This window comes from Lepidochelys kempii, chromosome 11, assembly GCF_965140285.1.
Source record: "Lepidochelys kempii isolate rLepKem1 chromosome 11, rLepKem1.hap1, whole genome shotgun sequence".
In the NCBI taxonomy this organism is placed as follows: Eukaryota; Metazoa; Chordata; order Testudines; family Cheloniidae; genus Lepidochelys; species Lepidochelys kempii.
Window position 1 is genome coordinate 43380826 of NC_136390.1, and position 20286 is coordinate 43401111.

Consider the following 20286-nt stretch of genomic DNA (forward strand, 5'->3'; position numbering starts at 1 on the left):
AGTTTGTTCCTGAGCTCAGGCAAATCTTAGCAATGGCTCTGATAATGATCTTAAATATACACATAATCCCATTTTTTGTGCTAAATGCTCGGTGGCGATTAAACACACATGAAAAAGGCAGGGACGCATACAAAGACTTAGGGAGTGCAGAAAAATCTTAAAAGCAGCTCATATTATGAAGGTAATATTTAAACTCTCTGGCAACACTGAAGCTTTAGACTGAAGCTGTAAAAGACACTGGCTCTTAACCTGACAATGATGTTGTATTTGAACAGCTGCGATAAGGTTTTAAGGGGTCTGTCTCATTGCCACAGCGAGATTTTAAATAGGGTTATTGTTTCCAACAATGTAAAGTGTACGGAAAAGTGAAAAACATTCAAATACCAGGAACTCGTATAAAATTCAAATTCACTTTGCTGGAATATGCCATTTCAAAGTATGCTTTTGTGCAAAAGACAGAGTTTAAACTCCCTTTTATGTGTTGTTTGTTCTTAGATATCTGGACTTTTTAAAAACAGTGTTTTGATTATGTAAAGGCCCCAAATAAATAGCTAGCTGAACCTGAAACGGAATTTATCCACAAGTTCACGTTGTCTGTATGAAATTCCTTGACAGCACTATTCTTAAACGAGAACTGTTTGAGTTTGTAACTAGGCAAACATATAATGAATTGTTGCGCGATCAAATCTGATCTCTCGCAATTTTAAAAGTAATAGCTCTGGATGTAAATATAGTTACAAAGTGAGGAGGGAAACAACAAAACACATTTAAAATGTTGGAAAATAAAAGTCTAATTTGCCATGTAGGCAGTTATTGTTGCTTTCTGTGATTTTTTTAAATATTCATGCGGCATTTATTCTTCTGGGAAAAAAGAAGTGGCTTGAACAGTTGTAATAAACCTGAGTTTCTGTATGTTTTTAAATGAGCAATGCTACAGAAGAAGAAATGATCTTTATGGTGCTTTCAGTATCTAGGGCAAGTAATTTTTTATTTTATTTTTATCTTGTTTTATTTTGCATATGCAGAGAGAGCGAGAGCATTGTAAAACAATTTTAAGAGTCTAGGGTAACTCTACACTCATGTTATGATAAAAGTATAGCTTTTAATATTTGACGGTTTGTGTTAAAACAAAATTGACCTTCTTGGTTAGTAGCGAGGGGAAAAAATCAATAGTATAATTTTCAATAATTCATAACGGGAACGCCATTATGCTAAATCTTAACTATTAATCTTATCCTTTACAAAGTCTCGATTGATTTGTTAATAAAATATCTTCCCGTGTGTGGCAACAGAGGGTATAACTCTTTAAAAAGCTTCAGAAGCAAGAAAATTACCAAGTAGCCCAAGAATGTAGATGAGAATTTTATTGATCGCCCTGATTCTTCTTAATACGTATTAATAAATTCCACAACCTTTTGTACCTTTCGCTTGTCAGGAACCAATGCTTTTACAAAATCCATAAAAGGCAAACATATTTTTCTTTGCATAATAACCAAATGACACCTTCGGATTTCGCACATGGTTCAGCACATCCAGTTGTCTAAAACTTTTAAGGGTTTTTTTTTTTTTTTTTTTTTTTGGTAATTAGTATTACTAGCATTAAGGAAAAGGGGGAGAAAGAGCCTTTCTCATATAGTGAGCTTTGGGGGCGGCTGCTCTGAGAGCACATTGCTTGCAAATAACTGTCTTCTGCACGAAACTGCACAGGGTCTTGAAGTAATGAGCGTCCATGCGGCCAGAAGAAACCACTTATTTTCGTACCAAAAAGAAAAAAAAAAATTTGCACAACCTATGGGGGTTTCATTATGTCCATTACAGTGATTTTCCGGGGCGTTCTGTCCGCAAGGATCTGTTTCATGTTTGTCCCCATCTCCTTGGACCACGGGACAGTAAGCTGCCAGGAGTTCGGTGAATTCGGATTCAGCTTGTTTGTAATAAAACACAACTCAGAGAAATAAAGCCCCTTGTTTTAAATCAGCGCAGTGCGCCAGGGCTGCTTCGCAGGGCTCGGGCGCGGGGACGGCACTTTCCCCCTGGCGTTCTAGATGTCGCTGTTGACCACATTTCAGACGCAGCCCGGACCGTCCCGCGGAGCACGTGACTCGCGGGGAGGTAGCGGCTCAAGGCCATTTTCAAATCTCATTGGCTTGGTTGTCATGTGGTTGTGCAGAGGCATCCACAATTACACAGGGAATGTTTTCCTAGAGATGTCAGCCTACAAAGGACACAATCTCTCTTCTTCAAATTCCTCCCCAAAATGTCCTTTCCAAACAGCTCTCCTGCTGCTAACACCTTTTTAGTAGATTCTTTGATCAGTGCCTGTAGAAGTGACAGTTTTTATTCTAACAGCGCCAGCATGTATATGCCACCTAGCACAGACATTGGAACTTATGGAATGCAAACCTGTGGACTTCTACCGTCTCTGGCTAAAAGAGAAGTTAATCACCAAAATATGGGTATGAATGTACATCCTTATATACCTCAAGTAGACAGTTGGACAGATCCGAATAGGTCTTGTCGAATAGAGCAACCTGTTACACAGCAGGCACCCACTTGTTCCTTTGCTACAAATATTAAGGAAGAAAGCAATTGCTGCATGTATTCTGATAAGAGAACAAAACTAATTTCTTCAGACGTCCCTTCCTACCAGAGGTTGGTCTCTGAATCATGTCCCATTGAAAATCCCGAGGTTCCTGTCCCAGGATATTTTAGACTAAGCCAGACCTACGCCACTGGGAAAACCCAAGAGTACAATAATAGTCCTGAAACGAGTTCAACTGTAATGTTACAGTTAAACCCTCGCGGCAGCTCCAAACCGCAGATATCTTCTCAACTTCAGATGGAAAAGAAAATGAATGAAAATCCGAACAACCAAGACAACTCAGCTAAAGTCTCTCAAGTGGAAAGTCCAGAGCCAAAGTCCACTTTGCAAGATGAAAGGAGCTGCCTGGCTGAAGGCTCTGTGTCCAGCCCAGAAGTACAGGAGAAGGAAAGTAAAGGTCGGTATTATAAAGTTTAAACCGTAACGTGCTATAACTTGAACACGCCAGCATCGTAAAACACGGTGTAAAATACTAACAAGCATTACAGCCATAACATTTAATGATAAGGAGGAATCGGGCTGCAGGTGCTGTGTCTCTGAAGCTTTTAGAAGGGCAAAATGCTACACAAAAGATTGCAAATTCTTTTTTGATATTTACATATCCTCCTATGCAGATAGTCCTCTGTGCATGCGGAGAATATATATTTTATTCTTTGTAATAAATTACAGTATCAAAAATCAATGAAACACCTCAAAATAGCTCTAGAGCATGTACAATACGACCAATTCACCTTTTATCTTGTAATATTTTGGTCAACTATTTTCACTCAGTCTAACTGTGGTTTGATTGCATTGAAAGTTAATTATGATCCTATTAAAATAGAGGAGAAATGGGTGCTACAGAGCTGCATAAAGTTTTAAACAAACGTACAATGAAAACAGTAGCCCGCTATCTGTTTGATGAAAAGTGGACTATTTTGCAGTGGTGTTTTTGATAACCTTGGTTTTGTCTTTAAAAGTACAACATTATTTTGAAATGTATTTAAAAGATGAATGAGATAATTATTTGATTATATTTTCCTTTTAAAAGTGCACAATAGCCTTAATTTCGACCGGGGTATGGTGCAGTATCAAAACCGGGAGAGTTCCTCTTATAAAAATGTGCCTGGCAACCTTTAGGACAATTTTTATCCCAGTATGTGCATAGAAATTCTATGTGTAACATTTATTTAACAATTAAAGTATAGCTTTATCCGGGACAATTTTCTTTCTAATGGAAAAATTCTAAAAGGAAAATTTAAAAAATCCGTGGTATAAGGTGTTAATTTGAAAATTATCCTTTTAGTTAAGAAAAATGCCCATATCTGCTTCTGTACCTCTTTGTGTAATTCAACATATGATATACAGGAATCTGGTAGAAAATATATTGCATCAATACTTTGTAACTGAGAGATTTTCTTACTAAATGTCTCATAAGACTTGTATTGTCATGTGCAACCCAGATCCGTTAAAATTTTACCATTGTACTGATGGCAGGTTAAATAGTGTTCAAATGTTATATACTAGTTGAAAACTTAGGATATAATTTTCAAAAGAGCCCCAAAATTCCAAACGGTAGTGAATCATTTTATCTGAACTATTTACCTTGAGTCTGGCAACAATTAAACATCTGTTCCAGTGCACACACCTCATACGAGCAATGTTTAATACCAACATTTAACATATCTGCCAGACACTATAGATGAGGGTTCATGGCCAAGGGTACACTTTGCCAGCCTGAGGTATTTTTGATTTTTCTTCTTCTTCTTCTTCTTCTTCTTCTTCTTCTTTGATTTTGATAGAGGAAATCAAGTCTGATACGCCAACAAGCAATTGGTTAACTGCAAAGAGTGGCAGAAAGAAGAGGTGTCCTTATACTAAACATCAAACACTGGAATTAGAAAAAGAGTTCTTATTCAATATGTATCTCACTCGAGAGCGCCGCCTAGAGATCAGTAAGAGCGTGAACCTCACTGACAGGCAGGTCAAGATTTGGTTTCAAAACCGCAGAATGAAGCTTAAGAAGATGAGCAGGGAGAACCGAATCCGAGAACTGACCGCTAATCTGACCTTCTCTTAAACCGTAAACCTGGGGGTTGAAACAGTGAGAACTGGGTACAGCACCGCCAGTTGCAAAATGCAGGAGAGACTTTGAAAAAAAAACCTTCATTTTTCATTTTTTTCTGATAGAATGTGACTTTTCGTCATTCATTTAGTGCTGCAAGTGAATATGTATTACTATGATAAGTATATATATATAAAAACCTAGCACGTGTAATTTATTTTTTTCTCATCGTAATGCAGGGTAACTATGATTGAATATTATCATTTGGTCTTAACTTATTGGAACTGTCGAACATCCAAACAATGTGACTTTTTCATGTTTTTTCTAAAAAAATGGTATTTATGTCGGGGCTAATATACGAGCCATAACATTTTGAACACATTCAATACTTTAAGGGGGAAAAACTTTTGGGAAAAAAGCACATTAAAATGTAACTATTCTATCAAATGAACTTAGAAATTGTCCTTCATAAAATGGAATAGTTAATTCTTCTCCATTGTAGACATTTTCTTGTGGTGCATATGTGGTATAGTAGTCGTACAACAGCAATATGTTCTTCTTGTGCATGTTCTATTCGCATGTATAATGCAATAAAGTCTGTAAACTACTGCGGTTCCTTTGGTTTTCTAAAAAATGTTTAAAAGTGCAGATTCAGGTTGGTATCCTGATCCTGCCTTATCAGCAGTTGGTTGGATTGATGTAGCTTCTTTTCTTGTTTCTTCTCTTTTGTGTGTGTGGTTTTATTTGGGGGGGGGGGGTGAGAAATGATATAAACCTAATTATTTTATAATTGTGACTGTAAACAAATGATTAATTGGTAAAATGTTGTGTAATCGTTCGCAGTTTGAAAAGTGAATGCAAAAGGGATAGTAAAATATTATGGCATAAACTGGACATCCTCATTCAATCAACTCATAAATGGTAAGTGATAAAAAAATCTCTAGTACAAGCTGTCAGCAATCTGTGTGTCGTTTTATTTGACATTAGGGTGTTGATTTAAAAAATAACAGTCATTGTGTACCTATAATGTGTAGAGTTTGATTTCTTGTCCTCGTTTGCTTTTAAAAATGCAACATACAAAATCCACAGATATGGGTACAGAAAAACATCATGAAGCTCTTGGTGAGCTCAAGAGCTTTAAGAGCATTGTGGAAGAGAAACAATTCTCTTAGATATCTGGCAAGGATGGGTTTTTTCTACTAGCAATGCTCACAACGGTGCACACTAAAGTACGACAACCTATTCAGACCTACTTTTGTTATTCTGCACCATTTTTGTTTGCTCGGAAGATCGTTTTATTTCACGCAATTCCATTTTTATAACATATATGAAGCTAATAAAGTTCACGACTCTTAACGATACATAGCTGGAAAATGTTATTAACAGCCACTTTATCTTGCAAACTGGGGGAGGGGGGAAGAGGAGGGAATGAAATGCTAAACAGAACTGTAAATGGCTTGCAAATGAACATGACTCCACATTGAAGTCCAAATGCTTGAACATACTTTCACCTTCTAACAATCCTGGAAAGAAACGTGTGGATACTGTCTACTCTCGAAAAACAGCATTCAGACAAAAAAACACCCCCTCTCTACCCATTCAGTTTCCAAAGCAAGAGATAAGCTCCGAGATATTTTAAATGTTTTCTTCCTTAATGACACGATTACAGTTCATATTACAATTGGTGATATCAAATTTTCCTCCCTTGTCTCGGGTATATAGTTTAGATATACTGGGCTGCAAACAATTAGTAACATACTATATTTTCCTCAAGCCAGAGAACAAACATTTTGATGCTAAAGACGCAGATAGTATTCACGTATGATGTTTTTATCCTGGTTTCAAAATATCCACACTAAAACCAAGGTTCTCCATCAGTTTAAATAAGAAATATATTTGAACCTCTATTTACTTTCTTCTCCTTTCGCGTAAAAGTTCTCAATACATCGCCAAAGAAGTTTCAGTAGTGGAAATGCAATTAGCTGGCTACAAACCAAGTTTTCACATGTATGAAAAAAATGTTCATTTAAATCTTCCTGATTAATCAGTTTATATTTATTAATAATTAAGTGTAATATCTTAACATGAAACAAGTTGTGTATACGGAAAATAAAATTTCAGCATGCAAATGCAAAGGAAGAAGACAGCCATAAATCATTAAATAAACAGGAATTTCAGTCCCTTCCTTATATTTGTCAGTGCGTAGGAATTGCTTTCCTGTATGGTGTTATGTTATATTCTCAACGAGTACTGTTGTGGGTTATGGACTAACTATGTGCATTTTCTTCAGATTCAAATACGTCCATCTTCAGTATGTCTGAAGGAACAGAAATGTGCAGAAGAATATGGGTAATTTAGTTTTAAATACTAACCAAATATTCTTTTAGTTGGTGAAGCACACACGGTTCAGAAGAACCCATCTAGGGATGAGAAGTAAATAAAGGGGATTCTCCGTCTCCAACTATTTTTGGAGGTGGGGGAATAACAGCCAGATGCCTTTTGCATATGCTTGGTAGGAATGTAGTAGAAGGGGCTGTGCATTAGACTCTAAATAGGAAAACCTTGTCTATCAATAGTGCAATGTCTCTCCTGCTGACGTAGAATTGTTTTCAAATGTGCTTTTATTTATAGTTGTAATGTACTTGTAAGAGATTTCGTTGGATAACGTTTGCCGATAGTTCATTAGCCAAATTGTGACGAGGCTACAATTGATGATACAATAACGTTTGCCATGTTGGAACATCCGAGCCCCGAAGTTTAACAAATACAGGGGCATGTGTTCAGGAGCGAGTCAGTTGTACAGGGAGACACAGGTTTTGCTGTCCCATCAGTCCGTTTTATTAGGGACACATTAATCTATAATCAAATCCACCTCATAAAATTTTTATGGAAAGGCATAAAATCATTACGGAGGTCTTCCACCTGTTTTAAAACAACACAGTGGGCATCTCTCTCTCTCTCTCTCTCTCTCTCTTTCTCTTTTTTTAAAAGTCCCTTAAATAGAAACTTTATTTAAAAGACGGAGGAATACAGCCACATGCTTTGAAATATGGAAGTCACCACAATGTGCTTTTACTGTAACGTTTTCCTGTTTTATGAGCAGTCGTATACTCGGAGCGCTGGGATGTGGTTTGATTTTACAAGCAAGAATCTCCCCTTTCCCAGCGGGTTCTCTCGGCAGATTTCAGTTTAATTCGGAAGCCCGGGCTGCTGGGTTTATTTAAACACCCTGCGTCTCACTGATTAAGAAATGAATGGCAGAAATCACTCCAAGGAAGTGAAGAAATAGTTCCCGGCTGTCTCATTCTTGTGCTGCTGGCTCGGGCCACGCCCGCTTGGGATCCTGCTGGGACACAGGCGCAGCTGTCTCCCGGTGGGCTCCTTCCGGGCCGTACAGTTACAGTTTGGATTTAATTGTCTGTTGTTGTTATTGTTGTTGACGATTTTTTTTTAATCACAGCAGCCCCAGTTTAGCGGATTGATTTACTAGTAGTATTGGTAAATATGATCACGTGGGCTCCACAACCAATGGTTGAGGGTTGCAGTCTGCAAAATACTACGATTGTTCTCAGGGAGGGCATCATACACAGTTAACAGAGTAACCTTTTATATGACTAAGAGGGGAACCTAAAAATGTCGTCTAGTGGCACCATAAGTAACTATTATGTCGATTCTCTCATAGGCCATGAAAGCGAAGAAGTTTACGGGAGTAGATTCGTCCAGGCAGGTCACAGTGCGTCCTCCAGGCCATCAGGTGTTGCAGAGAGTTCAGATTTTTCTTCCTGTAGCTTTGCACCAAAATCCACCGTGTTCTCCACTTCTTGGTCCACGGTCCATCCGCAGCCGTCTGCGGCAATGACAGGGATCTACCATCCCTACATGCACCAGCCCCACTTAGGGGCAGCCGAGACTGGCAGATACGTGCGCTCCTGGATAGAGCCCTTCCCCGGCTTCCCCAGCAGCAGCTCCAGCTCCTCCAACGGGCGCCACTACGGGATAAAGCCTGAAACGGGAGCAGCTGCCTCCTCTTCCTCCTCCTCCTCCTCCTCCTCCACCTCCAAAAGGACTGAGTGCTCCTCGTCCCGAGAGTCTCAAGGGATCAGTGTGCCCGAGTACACGTGCAATTCCTTCCTGCAGGAGACCCGGGAGAAGACGGCTACTTGCAGCCCTAAGGAGCCTCCAGGCTGCAGCCACAACCCCAGCCCGAGCAGCGATCTGAAGGAAGAGAAGCAACAGCAACTTGACCCAAGTAAGTAAAAAAGAAATTGCCCCTTTGATTTATTGCCGAAACCTGTAAGGCTCCAATGTGCAAAACTGATAGTTTTACTAACCTATAAAAACGTCTAGACGCCTACCCTAGCGCAAGCAGCAACAAGCACCCATAAAAGACTCCACATAACCACCTACCATCAAGACATGATTTGTACAGTAAACAGACTGGGGTATTAAGGCTTTTATGATAATTCCTACAAAGTTGTGAAGAGTCCATCCTTCGTTAAATTTAACGACCTTTCTTCCCTCACCCCCGTCTCCCCCTTCTCCCTATATACCTCCCTTTTTCCAGATAATCCGGCAGCAAACTGGATCCACGCTCGTTCAACGAGGAAAAAGCGTTGTCCCTATACAAAGTACCAAACTCTGGAACTGGAAAAAGAATTCCTCTTTAACATGTACCTGACTCGGGACCGCCGTTACGAAGTAGCTAGGATTTTAAATCTCACAGAGAGACAGGTCAAAATATGGTTTCAGAACAGAAGAATGAAAATGAAAAAGATGAACAAGGAGAAAGGAAATAAAGGAGACTAACCCCCGGGGGTAGACACGCATTCTTCTTATTATTATTATTATTATTATCGTTCCCCCTCCAGCACCAGATGCGTTTTTGCAGAACTTTATATCAATCTGATCTTTGAGGTAGAAGGGGAAATGTGATCTATGTCAGGTTTTTTTTTGGGGGGGGGGGAATTCTGTCTTGCTCGCCAATGTGTTTATGAAAGTTGCTTCATTTCCCTCTCTCCCTTTCCCCAAACTGTTTGGTTCATGATATTGTGAGTGAACGTTAGCTTTGGGACCTTAGTGTTAAATGTTTTACGTGTTTCTTAAAATGTTATGTAGTGTAGATAGTCACTTTGCCAAAATAAAGGTAAAGGACATAAGTATAATTATGATAATAAATATATATATTGAAGTACACTTGTTTAAATCAATAGCAGTATTGTGTTGTTCATGACATTAAAATAATCTATTACCAAAACCTCTGTTTTCAGTCCTGAATTTTGTCCTTTGCATTCGGTGCCAGAGTGAGGCAATGAGAACATTCTTCTTCTTCTTCTTCTTCTTCTTCTTCTTCTTCTTCTTCTTCTTCTTCTTCTTCTTCTTCTTCAGTGCACTATTAGGCGATTGTGTCATACCTGAAGCAGTTTTCAATAGGCCTAACATTTACTGATGCCTTGGATAGCTGGAGTTCTGAATATTAGTATATGTTGTATCAGCCATCACATGTTTCTAACTAAAGACCTGTTGTAATTATTGTCAGTTATTCCATAATAAACTCCTACTAGATCAAATGAAATCACTGCAATTATATGGCAACCCGTGTGCGTTCCTCTTCTTTTGGCACCGCATAATTAGCCGCAATCATATGAAAACAACAAATGCACTATTTTCTCAGTGTCTGGTATATGCCCCAATAAGCATTTTTATATATAATACTGGTTAATTTATCGTTAACGCGAGGCTTTAAAAAGGCAGTAGAGACTCTGAGCTCTCGGTTATTTCGTACACAGGAATTTTGGAAAGAAGATTGCTGCCCACTCTAGCTCCAAATGAAAACTACTTCAACACAGATACTAACTCAGCCTTATATTTGTAGTTACCGAGATAAAAAAAGATTCATAATGTTTCTACTATAGTCAGCAACCGCCTTCTCTAAAAGTTAATCGCAAGGGGGTTTGGCTTAAATTATATATTGTAGATATGCCTGCATCATTTTTCAGAAAACACGTTATACACAAATTGTCTTTCAAAAATCAGTAAAGTTTCACAGGTGACCTCTTGGAGTAAACTAGGAAATATTTGGAGCTCCAAAGCCAAATATTTACGATACCTAATTAATTATTTTTTTGCCATTTTAATCTCTGCGCTGTTTAATCTGAACACTAATAGATTCAGAATGGATTAATGCCACTTCCAGGTTATCAACTGGAGGAGAGGGGGAGAGTATGTAGCAACACATCTCATGCCTTCAGCATTTATAAACACACAGGACTTTATCAAGATAATTAAGATGAAGTTCATTGTAAAAGAACCTTGCTTTGTTTAAAGAGCAACCATTAAAATGAAGGATCTGCAAATGTTTATGAGCAGTTGTTTAAGATTAAGGAAAGAGTTGCAGAGACCTGGTACTTAACGTTTTTACCTCTGGAAAAAAAGTGGAAAGGCAGATAGTGCTAAGAAAAGGTGTTGCATTGCTTCCCCATTCATTGTCAACCCTATACCTATAATTCTTTTAAAGCAGGAAGAACCGAGGTATAATAAAACCATTGAGATGGCTAGACGTCTGGACCTAATGAGTTTACGATACGCTATGGCGCTTTTCTTTGAAACTATCTTATTTTGATGTTTGCGGTTGTTAGAAGAAAACAAAAATACAGACAAAACTCGGTCTTAAAATCTGGACTATAAATTGCAATATGTCACCATTGGGCCAAGACAACACAGTCAAGAAAAGACACTCAGGTCGAAAAGTTAACAGAGGTTTTAACATGTAATTTATTGTTAAATTATATTTGTAGAAGTGTTAGATGGTGATCAATGCTGTTGCGAATAGGTACATATTTTTGAAAGTAGCCGTTTTTACTGGCTGATCTAAGACGCAAGCTGTATTACTGCAATCGGGACGCTTCATGGCATTGATTCCATTACCTATGCTGGGAAGAAACTGCAATCAAACTAAGGCGATATAGATAGAACCTGATTTTAATATTTGCCAGTCGAAATGGCAGGGTTGAAGTTGTCCTGTGTTTTTTGTTTTGTTTTTTTTTGCGTTGTATTTATGTATATTTATTTCCAAATGGTCTGAGGAAAATGAAGGCGTTTCGAGCCACTGGGTAGCCTACAACTTCCATTTAAACAAGGTGCTGTCTGTGTCCAGCGACACGACATTTTAGTTCCTATAGGCTGACTGCTTTAAGAATGAAATATAAGAACTGTACTATATACCAATCAGTTAAGTGGAATGTTCGGTGTATTTGAGATAAACAATTGGCTGGATGGTGAAAGGAATAGTCTTTACTTAAGTTTACAGTTACAAAAATAATTAAATCAAAAGCAAGTTCAAAAATTCTGAACCTGAAAATACCAAACATCTAGTATTAGTGATGTAAGATGTCAAGTAACAGGACCAAAAATGGGAGAGCAACGGTCTTCAACATTTAAGCCCTTAGACGTCTTTATTGGCTGCTTTGTCTAAAGAAGACACTTAATTTTACCCGTGCTTAATTATAGCACGGGTAAAAATGGAAAGACTACTATAAATGTGTTAAAAGATACGGTATTATAAACTATGAATAAAAAGCTTTTTGTGACTAAAGGTATAGAATTCAACCCACTCTATTTCTCAGTGTAAAGAGTGCTGTTCTCTACATTCCTTTGGTTTTGTATGCCTTGCTTAGATAACTTTAGATGTTGAACGTGAAAGATAAGAGCTGCTATTTATATAATTCATGGAAGCCAGAGTTAAAACGAGTAAACTACTTTTAAATCAAGGTAGAGTAAGTATAGATAGAGAGAAGTTAAAGCGATTTGGTTGCTGATCACAATTTCAGTTGACCACTAGAGAGCGCTGTTGCTCCATTTTATGATTCTTGAGACGCCACTGCTTCTGGCTTTCGTGCAGAATGTATTTTTATTAAAATATAGACATTCCGACTTTTAATCATGAATTGTACATTTGTAATCCAAATTAAACAAGTGTAACTGTTCTTTACTATGATCTAAATGGATAACTTAGAAAAACCTTGCGCAATCAGCAGTTTTGAGATGACAGAAAGATTCTCGCAGATTACACCTTATATGGCACAATATTTAATTATATGAAGCCATAAATATATAAACAGCTATGTTTTTTTCCAGGAGGTTTCAGTTCATTGTATTATATTTAAGTTATGACAATAAACACAATGATAAAATCCTTTACTTATAAGTTGTTCCCTGGAAAAAAAATAAAAGCAAGAAGTAATGCCGGCTTATTGGGCCTATTGTCGAAAAATGCTCCCTGTATTTTCTAGGATTTGTTACTGAAACTATAAAATACTTGAAGCTCTTTATGGATATTAAGCAAAAGTCTTGTGCATTCTTTCGATTAATTTACAGATTTCAGGAGTATGAACATAAACCTTATAAAGACCAAGGGTAAAAAGAAGGTAAGAAGTTAAGTTTGAACGATATTTCCCATTGTGATCTCTTCCTTGTGTTTTACAAACAAGACTGAGGTTTATTAAGGTCAGAACTGGTATATGTTTCATTAAGATAAAACATATACCTAATTTTTCTCTGAGTGATCATCTGTGCATAATAATATTTATGGCTTCAGGGGAAAAAAACCTACAAATTTTATAGAGAATAAAACACATTTATTTTAAAGAACAGTTAGGGACGTAACAGACGGATACACTGTTATGAAATAATATATTGCTATATTTCACAGGCAATCTCTAGATGTATTCCTACACCCAATTAGCATAGCAAGGAAAATAAGGTCTGTCTCCATAGCCATACATTTCCATCTCACAAAAGGAATCAATAGGACAATATTTTAGGGATTGACTCCGCTCCCAGTTGCGCTGGTGTAAATCCTAAACGGTGTAGCTCTTCTAAATTTTGGAATTTACCCTGCAAATCAAGTGTGCAGCCTTTTTCACACAAGAAGTATGCGTTCTCATAAGTAAGAGCGGCTCCATGGAATTGGGATTTGCAGGATCGAGACCTACACTTGTAGAATAAGCAGTTCAGTATGTTTTTCGAACACACATACTCAGCTGAACACAAGATACTTGTTAGAAGCAATTACAGATTAGAAACCATAACACCAACAATAATTTGCGTACATATCCTTTAAAACAACTGAGCTGGAAAATAAATTCTCCGGAATAACATTGTATATTTTATGACATTCTATTTCTTCCTTTCCGCTGAAAGATGTCTTAACGTGTTTTATGTTAAACTGGATATTCTGTCTCGGGTTTTTATGCATAGACAAGTTCATTTTGTGGAAGTTACCGCATGTTACCTACATAAACAGAAAAAAAATGGATGTTTATTGGACACAATAACATAAGGGAGAAGTATGTGTGTGAGAGAGACAGTGAAAGATGGGAAAGGATTCTGGAGTCTCTTTTATGTAACCACAAATATTTTTTTCGATTCGCAACAGACTGTCACACATGGCTCTGAGTGGATCTATATAATATTTCACCTAAACGTTATTGTATGTTTAAAACAGGACATTGAGATCATATTCATGTTTATCCTATAAACTGACTTTTATTTAACGAAACTCTTTTGCCAAAATATGGGAAAATCGGGGGTCGATTCCGCACCGCTTGAAACCAGTGGGAGTTTGACCAATGTGGGAAGTGGATCAGACTCTCAAGTCTTTGTTTGAATTGAATTTAAAGACAGAATCACTAAATTCGTAGGGAGGGACCTGAATAATCCCCGGTATTTCTTTGCCCAAATAACAGATTAATAACGCAGAGCTTCAGGTGTGGAACGTTGGAACAAACATTGACCAGCCTCTATACTCTATGAATTATTTGGGGGAGTGCTATGGCCTGTGTTATACAACAGGTCAGACTAGATGGCCAGGATGGGCCCTTCTGGCCTTGGAATCTATGAATCTCCCTTGGCATTCTGCTGAAGTGAATTCAGAGAGAGCAGCGTGTACTGTACACCGAGAAATGCAAATGGCCTACAAGCCTTCCTTCCCTGGCCCCTGAGAACCTTCCTACCCTATTTCTTATTCCATCCCCAAGCGATGCTAATGCTCACCCACACATTCTTCTTTTCTTTTTTCTTTCTCCTTTTTTTTCCCCCCTTCGCTAATGACGTTCACCCAGGGTGAAATGATGGAAAGTATATTCATAGGCATGATTTCCATTCAGTATCAATTAACCTGGGAGTCGCAGCCATGCGTGCACTGCGTCAAGGGTAACCGTGCATCTCATTTCCAATCTATCTGCTGGCTTAGACAATGGCCTGATTCCTGCGGAGGACACCGGGGCCTTTCTCTGTTGCGTGGGTTTACCTGTAGAACAGTTATCTCCCTGTTGCATTGCCAGCGGAGACGGATGGACGGCTATAGCTCCAGATGATCAGCCCGTCCCTGAGCATGTTATTTTGCTTCTCCGGGTTAGGTGCCTTCCCTCGCTTCCCCAGGTCTCCCCTTTGGTTCCCTTGTCCCGTGTATTAGACAGGCCTGCGCGTTGCACGTTAGCCCTACCATTGAATTTGGAAGAGGCACATTAGCCCTTGGCAGAGCTGCCTGTTTATGGCAGGCGTGGGTGTCTCTGTGTCTCAGGGCAGGCGTCTGGCCCGCAGCGCGCTCAGCCATTGGATCAACCCGCCCCGCAGTTATCTGGGGCCGATCTCGGCCTGCTCCGCGGGGTTTTAAATATGCGCTTTCCGAGCACACCCCGGGGGTGCAGGTGGCGGGGGCTAGGAGGGGGGTATTTGCGCTGTGCCTCGGGAGCGGGACGTGCCAAGCCAGGCCGAGGCTCCCCCTGCCCGGGAGCGCGTGTGCGTGTGTGTGGGGCCGCGGTGTGTGCCTGATAGGAAACCGTAAAAGCAGCGAGGCAGGTCATTCGGGGAGCGAGTCCGTCCCAGCCCGGGCACCGCCGCCGCGCAGAGCAGCAGCCGGACGGCAGCGGCGCCGCCAGCAGCGCGGAGCGGAGCGGAGCGGGCCGGGGGCGGCCGCGGCAGCCCCTCCCGGGGCCTGGGCCCCCTGCGCCGCCGCCTGCTGCTGTGCTGGCCGCGGGCCCCCTCCCCCGGCCGCGGGCAGCGCCCATGAGCTCCTACTTTGTCAACCCGCTGTACGCCAAGTACAAGGCGGCGGCGGCGGCCGCGGCGGCGGCGGCGGCGGCGGGCGAGCCCCTGGGCCCTGCGTACTACGACTGCCCTTTTGCGCCCGAGGTGAGCGGCCGCCACGCCGCCGCCGCCACCGCCCTGCTGTACGGGACCAGCGCGGCCGCCGCCGCGGGCTTCCAGCCGCACCCCGGGCCCGGCGGCGGGGGCCCAGACTATTACCTGCCGGCCGGGGGGAGCCCCGCGGCTGCCTACCAGCCGCCTCCTCCCCCTGCTCCCGCGCCGCCTCCTCCTGCCCCCTGCGGCGGGATTACCTGTCACGGGGAGCCCGCGAAATTTTACGGATACGATAATTTACAGAGACAGCAGCTTTTTACGACCCAGCAAGAGGCCGAGCTGGTACAATATCCTGACTGTAAATCGTCCAGTGCTAATATTGGCGAGGAACCAGACCACTTAAATCAGAGCTCGTCTCCCGCTCCAATGTTCCCCTGGATGAGACCGCAAGGTTGGACGCAGGCAAAAACAATTTGCTTCCATCTCACGTCTGAGTTCTAAACTTCTTTTCCTTCTCTCTCCTCCTCCTCCTCTCCCTCTTCCTGTCTCTGCGGCTCTGTGTGTGCTGGAACCGCGCTGGGGTTTGAGAATAAAGTAACACAGCGAGGAAACCAAAGTCTGTGCAGTAGATGCAGGAGACACCAGGGTAGCCTTAAACTCTCTGCTCATAGGCATAGGGCGTAAATCCCATGAATACAGGTACACCCGTGTCAAAAAAGCTCTGTGCTTAAATGTAAATACTGGGTATGTTTTTCCAGAGATCAGATCATAAAGTAAGACAGTAAATTCTGATGTGTAATGAAAGCAGAGTAGTGTAAGAAATGTCTACAGCTATTTTTCTGTACCCTTGTACACAACTCCATATCTAAATAGCCACATATCTGTATGTATTCGTTGTATGCACCTAGATAGTCTCCCAGCTGTATGCTTATGTCTAGATGAACAGACACATATAAGAGCCCAGGGCAATGAGCTCTTTGTTTTGAAAAATGCTGTGTTTTTGTTTTAATCAGCAGCGCCTGGTAGGAGGAGAGGAAGACAAACATACAGTCGTTTCCAGACGCTAGAGCTGGAAAAGGAATTTCTGTTTAACCCTTATCTGACAAGGAAGAGAAGGATTGAGGTATCCCACGCGCTAGGACTCACCGAGAGGCAGGTAAAGATCTGGTTTCAGAACAGGAGGATGAAATGGAAAAAAGAAAACAACAAAGACAAATTCCCAGCTTCCAGACAGGAGGGAAAGGAAGGGGAGGCCAAAAAGGAAGCACATGATCTGGAAGAAGACAGAGCTGAAGGCCAGACGAATTAAGTTTTGCCTTTAAACATTAATAAAAGACTATTGAAAATAACGATCCACGCATGCTGGGAAACACGGCCGGTTTTCTTTGCTGTAAAGGTCCTTACCTGTGTTTCAGGCTATCCTGTGTCTTTAGGCTTGACGTTTCTGTACTTTTGTTTTTTGTTTTGTTTTTACTGTATCAGGCCCAATCTCTAGATCACTTATTCTTATTTACATGGAAATTTGATACCGAATATGTAGCAATATATTTTGATTGTAATTTTCCAAAGTTTAAAAGATGGTGATTACTGTCAGCGACATAAACTTCCTAATGATAAGTACCAATAAGCGAGACATATAAAATGCTTTATTAATCAGAACAAGTGCACTTGTACTATTTTAAACTTTTTCCTATATTATGTTGAGTAAGTTAAAGAAATCTAATAATTTTGAAGAAATTATCTTATTAAAATATTTACCTTCTATTATTGATATTGATTAAAATAAACATAATTTTATTCAAATGTAATACTTACCCGTTTTCTTATCTCCCTTTTGTAATTCATTGGCTCGATAACCTTCTGGAGGTCTGCAATTAGGGTAACTTTTTTCCTTTCATCGTTTCTCACTATATATGGTATAGCTGGGAGAGCTTAAGTCGAAGACTTAAGGAGCACAGCCGAAAAACGGCATTCTTTTAGACAAAGAACAGGTGACCTGAAGTCTACGGAAACTGCGATAGCCACAAGATTGTTGTTGTTTTGGTTGTTATTTGTTTTTAAATAGGCTTTATCTTGTTCTGGCTGAGTCAATTGAAGCTTGTCATTGATTTCAATGGTAGCAGACTTTTACTTTTTTGCCATAGTTAATTTGAGAGAGAGAACTTTGTGACAATTAAATCGTCTATTGAATTAATACTTGAAAGGCCGATGATATAATTCAGAAGGCCTGTTCCTGCATTTCTTTGATACTTAGTCTCTTGAAGTCATTGGGCATTTGGGGTGCACAGGTAATGCAGGATCTGGTCCATGCCCATTAACTCTCCAACACTGCTACTGTTTCACAGTTACTTAGAAACCATTCATCTCACCATGAATTTTCCTCGTATTTTCATTTTCAGCTGCTGTTGTAATTTTCATGAATTGCATGTTATTGGTCTATTTACCTTTTACAATATTTGTTTATTGCAGGGTCGCCATATTTATTTGTGTTACCCGTGTGGGCCTAGTAAAATCATTTGATCCATCTTGATTTTTTTTTTTCCCCAGTGTTGCAGGTCCATATGTCTTCATACTGTTATTCTTGAAAACAGCAATGCCTCTTGCAAATGAATATTGTGATCAGAACTCAAAATAGTAGAACACATCTCTGACTATTTCATAAAATGTAGATCGCTTTAGTTAGGCATGTACTGTCTGCATTTCCACAATAATAGGTCTTTGTAATACTACAGAACATCAACGTCAGCAGGGTAATAAAGTTTATTTCCATTTTTTCATTTAGTAAGAAGGGGAATTTGTATAAACATATATATGATACTGCTAAATGACAATCCAGTTTTAATTAAGAGTTTTCAGGTTTCAAAAATCTTATCCATCAACTATTTCAGTCTCTGGCACATAACCGCACGATGCTATTGGACAGGTATACTTTTATTTTATCTTTAAAGGAAAACGCAGCCAAACACAGGACTCCTATCCTGCTAAACCTCACTCATCTGAGTATTCTTTACTCACATGAGTACTCTTGTGTCTACTAGGTTTGGAAGCATGAATAAAAGCTACTCAAGTAAGTAAATCTTTGCAGGATCCGGCCCTAGACCAGTGCAGATCGAGATAAGCACAAACGAAAAGGGAAAGGCCCTTTTAACCCCTAAACAAAGCTACCTGTATATTTCTGATTTTTGGTTTTCTCTCATTTCGTGTGGGGCTGTTTGAAAAAAAAAAACCCTTGGGGATTGGTATCGTGTAGTCTCATTAATCCTGAAATTTAGAAATATAAAACAGCCCAGAGGAAAATGCTTATATTTAGAACAGGCGATGTGAAGGGATCTCTCCAAAAAGGCGTAAGGTCCCCAGGATCTCATAAGAAAAGTATACCATGCTACTTGTGTTTTTGCTTGAGAGACAGTTGCAAACTTGATCAAAAAGCAAGTCCCCCTGCTTTAGTATAATGCTTCGATATCTTTTTGTTCTGATAGAGAAAATACTATTTTTCTCCCCCAGGCATGATATTTCTCATGATCTGATCGGACCAAGTGAAAATAATCCTTGTCTTCTGAAGATTTCTATTTCATAGTCTCCATCAAGATTTTGCTTAGAACCTTCTTCTCCTCCCCACAGTCCCTCCCACATTACATGAATTATGTTTCGTGCAAAGAAACCACAGGAACGCACTCAGTGGTGCAACAAATGGCTTCCCGCTCTTAAATTATCTAGTTGATAAACAAACGTGTCCTCGCGGAAGCAGAAATCTAAAATTGTGTAAATACCAGTTGCCTGTAATGTATACTGGGGTGGGGGGGGAGGGTGTAGGGGGGTTTTGAAATGGCCCACACTTCAGCCCAATTTGTGTGCAGCCCTGCGCTGCGCTGTTTGCTCAGACCAAACTGCTAGTTCAGACAAGCCCCGATCCTGCTCCCTTTGATTCAGTGGTGCAGGATCCGCCAGGAGTGAGAACTGTATTAGTGGGACAACTTCCAATCTCAGTTGCTTCGCTGAAAATCCACAAAAAGAAAAGGAGTACTTGTGGCACCTTAGAGACTAACCAATTTATTTGAGCGTAAGCTTTCGTGAGCTACAGCTCACTTCATCGGATGCTCACGAAAGCTTATGCTTAAATAAATTGGTTAGTCTCTGAGGTGCCACAAGTCCTCCTTTTCTTTTTGCGAATACAGACTAACACGGCTGCTGCTCTGAAACCTGAAAATCCATAGTAATTCAACTGAACGCAGTGCAGTTTTCCCGGATTTGACACGATCTAAGGAGGTGTGAAATATGGCCTAAAGAGAGGCACTGGGCAAGGATTTATAAAATTCAGGTTAACTGGTTTCTTTTACTCCGGTGCACTTGTATACTTCAGACTGAACCTCATCTAAAGAAAACAGCCTTGAAGGAGAGCGATTCAAGCAAAGCTATTGTTCTGATCTATTTTATAAAGGTGAAAAGTTTGATCTCCTACTTGGTTAAAACTCCTAAACGTGTGGAAACTGCAGAAAATCCA

At 40.1% G+C, this 20286-nt stretch overlaps 3 protein-coding genes across 5 annotated transcripts; all 3 read left to right on the plus strand.

Annotated features, from left to right (window-relative positions):
• Positions 1-2065: 2065 nt before the first annotated feature.
• Positions 2066-5367, plus strand: HOXD10 (homeobox D10). Its single transcript, XM_073305935.2, has 2 exons — positions 2066-2999; positions 4384-5367. The coding sequence occupies exons 1-2, from the start codon at positions 2258-2260 to the stop codon at positions 4659-4661; spliced, it is 1020 nt and encodes a 339-aa protein (XP_073162036.1). The 5' UTR covers positions 2066-2257; the 3' UTR covers positions 4662-5367.
• A 1439-nt stretch (positions 5368-6806) lies between these two features.
• Positions 6807-9890, plus strand: HOXD9 (homeobox D9). Of its 2 annotated transcripts, XM_073305937.2 has the most exons (3): positions 6807-6995; positions 8329-8895; positions 9211-9889. In XM_073305937.2, exons 1-3 carry the CDS (start codon positions 6992-6994, stop codon positions 9450-9452), a joined length of 813 nt encoding a protein of 270 aa, XP_073162038.1. In that variant the 5' UTR covers positions 6807-6991; the 3' UTR covers positions 9453-9889. The 2 variants fall into 2 exon arrangements, with proteins under 2 accessions (XP_073162038.1, XP_073162037.1); XM_073305936.2 differs by lacking the exon at positions 6807-6995 and having other exon boundaries at positions 7810-8895; positions 9211-9890.
• Positions 9891-15076: 5186 nt separating this feature from the next.
• HOXD8 (homeobox D8) lies at positions 15077-18562 on the plus strand. Of its 2 annotated transcripts, none has more exons than XM_073305947.2 (2): positions 15077-16236; positions 16802-18562. In XM_073305947.2, the coding sequence occupies exons 1-2, from the start codon at positions 15711-15713 to the stop codon at positions 17092-17094; spliced, it is 819 nt and encodes a 272-aa protein (XP_073162048.1). In that variant the 5' UTR covers positions 15077-15710; the 3' UTR covers positions 17095-18562. The 2 variants fall into 2 exon arrangements, with proteins under 2 accessions (XP_073162048.1, XP_073162047.1); XM_073305946.2 differs by having other exon boundaries at positions 15081-16236; positions 16799-18562.
• The last annotated feature ends 1724 nt before the right edge of the window (positions 18563-20286 follow it).

Coding starts and splice junctions, on each gene's coding strand:
- HOXD9 (XM_073305936.2), top strand. CDS start 8,280: ATGTCGTCTAGTGGCACCATAAGTAACTATTATGTCGATTCTCTCATA. Junction 8,896..9,210: donor GCAACAGCAACTTGACCCAA/GTAAGTAAAAAA, acceptor CCCTTTTTCCAG/ATAATCCGGCAGCAAACTGG.
- HOXD10 (XM_073305935.2), top strand. CDS start 2,258: ATGTCCTTTCCAAACAGCTCTCCTGCTGCTAACACCTTTTTAGTAGAT. Junction 3,000..4,383: donor ACAGGAGAAGGAAAGTAAAG/GTCGGTATTATA, acceptor TGATTTTGATAG/AGGAAATCAAGTCTGATACG.
- HOXD8 (XM_073305946.2), top strand. CDS start 15,711: ATGAGCTCCTACTTTGTCAACCCGCTGTACGCCAAGTACAAGGCGGCG. Junction 16,237..16,798: donor CCCCTGGATGAGACCGCAAG/GTTGGACGCAGG, acceptor TGTTTTAATCAG/CAGCGCCTGGTAGGAGGAGA.